The sequence below is a fragment of the Sprattus sprattus genome, assembly GCF_963457725.1.
Source record: "Sprattus sprattus genome assembly, chromosome: 6".
NCBI classification, from domain to species: Eukaryota; Metazoa; Chordata; class Actinopteri; order Clupeiformes; family Clupeidae; genus Sprattus; species Sprattus sprattus.
In genome coordinates this window covers 17,734,380-17,741,879 of record NC_137925.1, presented here as the reverse complement: position 1 = coordinate 17,741,879, position 7,500 = coordinate 17,734,380, and the positions used below count along the sequence as shown (strand labels likewise).

Genomic DNA, 7,500 nt, shown 5'->3' with positions numbered 1-7,500 from the left:
TCTACAATCACTTCTTTCCCGTCGGGTCGGATATATATATTTAAAAAAAAACCTGACTGTGTCACACTTTAATCCTTTCCCCCAACCACCTCCCCCTCAATCCCCAATGCTTTGACTGAAATTAACATCTGCACACAGTTTCAATGGCACAGAAAGGAAGGAAGGAAGCAAGGAAGGAAGGAAGGAAAGAAAGAGAAACATAGAAGGAGAGCAGGTGCTGTGTGGAAGAGGGTAGATAGCTAGATGAGGGGCGGGGGGGAGGGATGATGTGCAGTCTGTTCAAACTGTCTCTTAGAAAGAATTGGATTGTGATGGTGGAGTAGCACTCGAAAGCGCAGCCCAAACGGCCCGATAACGACAAGGGGCCAAATGACAGGATTACAGCTCAGCGCGCTCTCAGTGAGCGAGACACAGAGTGTGTGCCATCTGACAACATGTAATAAGTCTCCCCCATGACACCTTCAACTTCTCATTCGCTCCCTGTCTGTCTGTTTCTCTCTCCCTCTCCCTCCCTCTGCCTCTCTTTCCCCCCTCACTCTCTGTCCCTCTCTGTCTTTCTGTCCCTCACTCTCCCCCTCTCACTTCCTCTCTGTCTATTTCTGTCTTCTCTCTCTCTCTCTCTTTTATTAATGTAATGGTGTAAACCTTGGCAGTTGAAGGTTGTAATGGTTTATGTGTTTTAGTGGTATCATTGTGTGATTATAGGTTTAAGGTTTAATAAAGGAGTGTTAAACCTCTCTCTCTCTCTCTCTTTCTCGATCTCTGTCTCTCTCTCTCTCTCTCTTTCTCTCTCTCTGTGTCCCTGTTTCTTTTTTAATCTGAGGATTTGACAAGTTGTTTATGTTGAATCTTTTAATTCCTTATTATATATATCCGTGCAGTATAGTGAAGGTCTGAGTACTGGTCCCATAAACGCGTGTTTTAAACCTCTCTCTATCTCCCTATCTGTCTTTCTCTCTCTGTCTCTGTCTCTGTCTCCATCTTTCTCTCTGTCTCTCTAGGCTCTACGAAGGGAAGGAGCAGGGTGAGTTTGAGGACTCGTTGCGGTGGCTCTTTGAGACCTTCAACCACCTAATGAAATGTGAATACAACACCACAGCCCTGCAGCAGGTACAACTGTCCTAGAGCATCTTCCACAAGTGGGCGTCGTCTCTCTACCTCTCCTCCGTCCTCTCTGCCTGTCTTTCTTCTGTTTTTCTTGTTCCCATCTTCAATCGCTAATTTGCTCTCTCTCCTTCTCCCTATTATTGTCGCTCTACTCCTCCCACTTCCTTCAATATTACTGCCCTGTCTAGAACACAATAGATTTTTTCCCCCACTTAACCATCTCTCTCTCTCTGTCTGTCTCGCTCTCACTCACTCACCCTCTCTCTATCTCATTCCCTATCTCTATCTGTTTTTCTCTCTATATCTCTCTATCTCTCAACATGTGTGCACCGGTTTTCGATTGTCTGAATCCAATTGTCAAACCCCTTCTAAATTGGCGATTGTTGAACGAAAAAAAAAAGAAATAAAAAAACCCATTAGCTCCGTGTTTGTGATGCATGCAACTGACTCTCCCTCTCCTGGGCAACATCAAAGGTCATCTGCAAACGATCAGATGGTCATTAGACTCTGCCCCCTCAAGCCCTGCTGAGGACACGGCCGCCTGTGGGTCCTTGAAGCACACAGAACACCAGCGTAATTATAGTAGTTGTTGGAGGGAGCGTAACAGCGGTGGCAAACAGTAATCATTATAATCTGTTTGTCCTCTGTTTTCCTCTCGCCATGCCCACCCACACTATAGCAGCATGGGTGTTGTAAGTGAATGAGACACCATAGACTCCATTACCCACAATTCCCTTATCAAATTTCAATCCTTATCAACAGTCAGTGACCTCGCAATTGGTCACATCAAAGTCATAAAAAGGGTGACGCATTTTGCCCTTAAAACAGTGATAACCCCCCAAATCTTTCTCTCTGGCGGTCGGTTTCACACAAGTGAACATCGTTCAATTAAGAGATACCCTCTTTGCAGAACAAAGGACAACGCACGACGGTCGTATTGAACTTTTGGCCGAAGTTAAGAAAATACTTTGACGCGTCTAGTTGCAACCAAGTTATACCGGTAGTATATTACTGCAGCCCAGCAGTGTTCTTCTGAGTAGGATAAGGCGACCGGCTTCCCTTATTCGTTTCTCCAAGTCGACAGAACTTTACATCCTTCTAAATCAGCGGACCTCCAGCAAGGCCTCCGCGAGTTCAGCCGACGGGCTGCAAAGAAAGGACAGACGGACATCCACTGAACCTACGTGACCTGTGTTCCAAGGATTCCGCGAAAACACCGTTGAATGCTTAGCAAGAGCGTTCTTCACGTAAGGCTGACATCTGGGCAGAGATTAGTCTTATATGTGTGTTAATATATGTGTGAAAGTATTGTTGTTTTATTTCATTTATGATTTAAATGCTTACTTTGTAATTCACAGTGCACGGTCTGTAACGTGCTATATCTTGCGTTTGTTTACTTTCGCTAACTTGTTAGAAACGTGCATGCACGTTCTCTCTCCCTCTCTCTCTAACTACCTCAATCACCGTCTAAACATATACACGTCATATCGCGAGTTAAGTGTTGTTGAATATCTTGTTTTGAATTAAGGCAGCTTGGATTTAGTCCTTAAGACAAGAATCCCTTTGTTCAGGCATTCTTTACCCAGAAAGGTGCCCTGCCCCCAACTAAGAAAACAAATGAGTTTAGGTCTCGGACCCCAGCCTTATCTCCTGAATTTAGGGCTAGCGCACTCTTCACTTCACTCAAACAGATTTTATTATCTGTGCGCTCGCATAGCCTTTCTCACTCCCCCTCTCTCCACTTAGCGCGTAACTGCGCATACCTGCGCGCGCACGCACGCACGCACACACACACACACACACACACGGACGAGCAGGCTCTCATAATCCGTGTATCATTCGTTCATTTGTTTTTCCGATTTAGACGAGAATTGAAAAAATGAAAACAACGTTTGATTTCTCGTTTTTCCCTTTTCAAAACCAAAACCAGAAATCCGATTACGGTTCGTTTTCTCGTTTTTTCCATTCTGCACCCCCAAACGGAAAATGGAAAATGAAACATTCGAATAACAAATTCTGGTGAGAAAAAAAAGTTGAAAATATTCCATATAAAAGTCCAAACTGGTTAACCATGGGAACAGATGTCCGAGAATAGCACACCATCAGCGGACTGGCCCTGAGCAGCTACACCCCTGGTTCCATCCTCCAGAGGGACCAGGATGAGAGCAACAGGTGTCCGAGAATAGTACACCATCAGCGGACTGGCCCTGAGCAGCTACACCCCTGGTTCCATCCTCCACAGGCACCAGGATGTGAACATAATGTGTCCGAGGACAGTGCACCTTTAGCGGACTCGCTACGAGGTGTGTGACCCTGGTTATCATCATCCAGAGGCACCAGGATGTTAACATAATGTGTCCGAGGACAGTGCACCATCAACGGACTCTCTACGAGCTTCTAGGCCCTTGTTTTCAACCTCCACAGGCACCGGGATGTCAAAAATATGTTGCCGAGAAAGATGCACCATCAACGGACTCTCTACGAGCTTCTAGGCCCACCCAGGTCGGACGACCGTTTTGCACGTCAGGACCGCTACGGGCCTCCACCAGAGTTTCCTCTGGCTTCGCCCTGCCCAGGCATAGTTCACCATCTTTCGGGTCCTATCGCGCGCGCTCTTGCTCCAGCTCCCCGACAGAGCGGGTGAGACGGGCCGGTGGTGCGCGGGGATCCCACAAAAAAAGCAGCGTGGATTTGTTATTCAAATGTTTCATTTTCCATTTTCCGTTTGGGTGTGCAGAATGGAAAAAACGAGAAAACGAACCGTAATCGGATTTCTGGTTTTGGTTTTGAAAAGGGAAAAACGAGAAATCAAACGTTGTTTTCATTTTTTCAATTCTCGTCTAAATCGGAAAAACAAATGAACGAATGATACACGGATTTCTCATGCCCCCTCCTCTGAAATCCCAACTCCACCTTGTGCCTTGTTTCAGTGTTATACTCAGTTGTTTATGTGATTAGTATTAGCCATTCATTACTGTTCGTTACCTTTAATAAATTGTTTATTTAGACTTAAACAATTGTCTTGTCTGTTGTTGTTCCAATATTCCACTGAAAGCCATTTTCCGCCAACCAAGTACTCCAATTGCCTTCACTTCTCTGGCTGTTCCATGAAGTGTTATAGACTTTGTAGTGATATTGTAGTACGATAGTATTGTGATACCATACTTAGACTGTAGCATAGTGGTACAACTAGAGCTTTCCATTATTTTAGTAATTTAATTATAAAATATTAAATACTAAATTTAATGATTATTAAATTTTATGAGACTGATTTAATTAAACTAATGTAACAACCACGGTTTTACCTACATAATATGGTGCAGCCCGTGTGAGGATTGGTATTGTTGGCTTCAGTGATATTGTTACAATAACAAATAAGAATCCAACCCCCTGAGTAACTCCAGGACCTTACCAGGTCCATTGAAACTTCTAAGGCATAGATCAAATGTGGTTTTGAATAATTTTAGGTGTTGTGTACTAACTGTTTAATACATACTAATTATCTAACAGTCCCTGTTCCAGCCACACTGTAAGTATAATTAGTGGGAGTCCATACTTGTGATACCAGCAACCCATTGGACACACAAGTACCATCTGTTACCATAGCAACCTGTACAATCAGTTGTAATAGTTGTAACAAGAGAGTAACTAGCATTTTAGAACTGTAAAAACAACACGGTAGTTACCTAGCCGTGAGTGTAAGTCACAGGTTCGAGTCCCTCACCTGTGCATCTCCTTGTTTTGTTATTAAGCATAACATTGTTGTAGTTTGCGTTGTGACTACTTGCATTAGCTTGCATTAAAAGGGTTAAATTAAGCATCAGTGATCACGTCACTAGCTTGCCAGGCGTAGTTCCGTGCCCCAGTCTAGGCAGACAGGATGTGCCCGACAACCCCACACACGCCAGGAGCTGAGAGTAACCTCCCTCCTGTGGAGTCAGGCCAACTTTTTAAATTTGTGGCAGACCTCCTCAAAACCTCCCCTGATGAAAGGGAGGCACTTGAACAGATGAACCTAGATGAGTGTCAGTCCAAGATAGGCGACTTAATCAGGCATGTTCATAATCCCTACTGTAAAGTCTCCACCAGTAAAGGAGTGGTAGGTAAATTGTTCCTGTTTCATCACCAGAGCAGCCGCCTGGAGATAGAGATTCTCCGCAAGGAGAACCAGGAACTGTATTCTAGTTGTGACAGACTAGACGCACGCAACGAGGAACTGAATAAGGAGCTCATTACTGCTGTTGAGTGCCTTAACATTTGCGGTAACATGCTCGGGACTCTCTGGTCCAGAGTAGCCGTTTATGACCAGGCCCAGAAGGAAAGCCCCGAAACAAGCGCCAGGGCCCAAGCAAAGCTTAAAGCATCCCCCAGAGAGACAGAGGCAGAAGCAGAGCCAGTAGCTAGGATAGGAGTAGAGTCAGACGCAGACACATCAGATTGCCTGCATACCTCACTCCTCCCAGACGAACCTGAGCGCCATGCTGTAGCCCCCTCTCACAACCCAGGTGGAGCCAGGTCATGCCCACCAGCACCTGAAAGGCTCATAAAGCCTCAGACTGCTAAGAAGGAGAGAAAGAGGAAAAGGCATGCAGTAGCTAAACCTACTTACCGTGAACCCTCTTCCTCGTCCTCGTCCTTTTCCTCTGATAGCTATGATGAGAGCAGCTCTCCCCTAAGGAACTCTTCATCTGGTAGCTCAGAAAGTGACCGCCCCAGGTCAAGGAAAACACGGAGAGGTAATTCCCCCGCTGAGACATTGGCCACCACTAGCGGCATCCAGATCAGGCAGGGAAGGACAGAACCCCCACGTGAATATCATGCGCGTTTAAGACACGCGTTCTTCCAAGGCAGTAGCGCCCCAGGCCTGGAAGAGCATAGGGCCTTCAGGTCCCTATTCATACACAACCTCCACCCTTGTGTGTGCACGCATGTTGCACTGATGTGCCAACAGGGTAAACCCAAAATGCGGCAGATTAGGAAAAAAGCACAAAGGATATGGGAAACAGTTGTGTGCCCGGTTGACCAGCCGGATGAGGAGCCTAGAGTGCTCAACGTACAATCCACAGCTGGTGATCCGTTAGATTCGGGAGGCTGTGAAGTGCCGTTGGAGTGGCCAACCCAGAGAGGTGCCACCCAAAACCGCTCTCCACAAAACCACCACCAGGGTGGGTGGAGGAGCTGGCAAGGCAATGGTAATCAGAGGTTCAATGGTCAACCTAGGAATTACTTGAACAAACAAAATAGTCAATATCAACGCAGGAAACAGCCCTACCAAGGGAAGGGTAACCGCCAGCAGGGCCGTTACCCTCACAATTTTAACAGAGATCACTTCCCTCAAAGGCCCCATGATCGGTTCAACCATGGACCTCAGCATGGTAATAGTGATATGGAAACAGAGTCAGGACAATCTGAATCAGGGAGTCATATGTGGTCAGACACTGATTCTCTTAAAGAGGTCCTGATAGTTAAATAGTGATCCCCCGCCCCCCGCCAAGGGGGGAGAAACCCAAAGAAGGCGTAAACACCCACCGAGGACCTGAGCCCCTCTGGTGGTTAGACCTAACACACATAGGGCGTCTTTCTCACAGCTTTTGGGTGTTGGCTCCTCTCATTGACTGCCATCACGAGCAGCTCATCTTCCCAAACCCTGCTTATCTAGCAGGAGGCCAACAGGTTAAGTGTGACAGGATCGGTTGCCACTAGGAGCAGCTTACCTGAGATCCATGTCCCTACCATGGCTGATATTCAACATTCATATGTTGAATCCAATGTGGATGTAATAGACCCACAGAGGTCCCTTTTACGTCAACCACATGAGACACTGCGAAACGTAAAGGTCTGCAGTGCCGGCCCACCAGGAAAGATATGGTTATCTATGCTCTCGCTGTCCATCCAGAAGTTCAGTTTCATCAGAAGATGACATAGACTCCTCACCATGTGAGCCATATCCTGGGTCGAAAATGAAATCCAGCGACAGCTGAAAAAGGCTGATGCCCGTATGGATATTCACAGGAAAGCTCTGCTAGCTTTGTTACCCTTTGAGCCGTCTCCACGCCAAAGGGGGGTGGATAGACACTAACTCTCTAACTCCACTCACTAACCTTGCATGCCACGCTAACCCCATAGGCATTGCATACACGCTACACAAACAAATACAACAGCACACGTAAAACTTAACACCACAGTAAATATTCTCAAGAGTTTTCAGCGCAGCGGTGTTCAGACCTCCCTCACACCAAAGGCTGCCACTAACTTTCTCAAGGAATAGGCTTGTTAACCCTTGAAGCTAACCACCCTTCCTTCCTTTCCATGAATATTTTAAGTCTGTTTTAAGTTTGGAGTGTTTGAATGTTGTTTGAATGTTGTTGCTATAACTAAGGTATAGAAATGCCA

At 46.1% G+C, this 7,500-nt stretch overlaps 1 protein-coding gene across 1 annotated transcript in view; it reads left to right on the top strand.

Annotated features, from left to right (window-relative positions):
- The window catches only part of dock2 (dedicator of cytokinesis 2), a gene marked incomplete at its 5' end in the record, with an annotated part of 106,736 nt that overhangs the window by 19,468 nt on the left and 79,768 nt on the right, over nucleotides 1-7,500 (top strand). Inside the window, one exon of the mRNA XM_080841336.1 lies at nucleotides 1,002-1,110. Within this exon, the coding sequence (XP_080697462.1) occupies nucleotides 1,002-1,110 (109 nt within the window). The remainder of the gene's footprint in view (nucleotides 1-1,001; nucleotides 1,111-7,500) is intronic.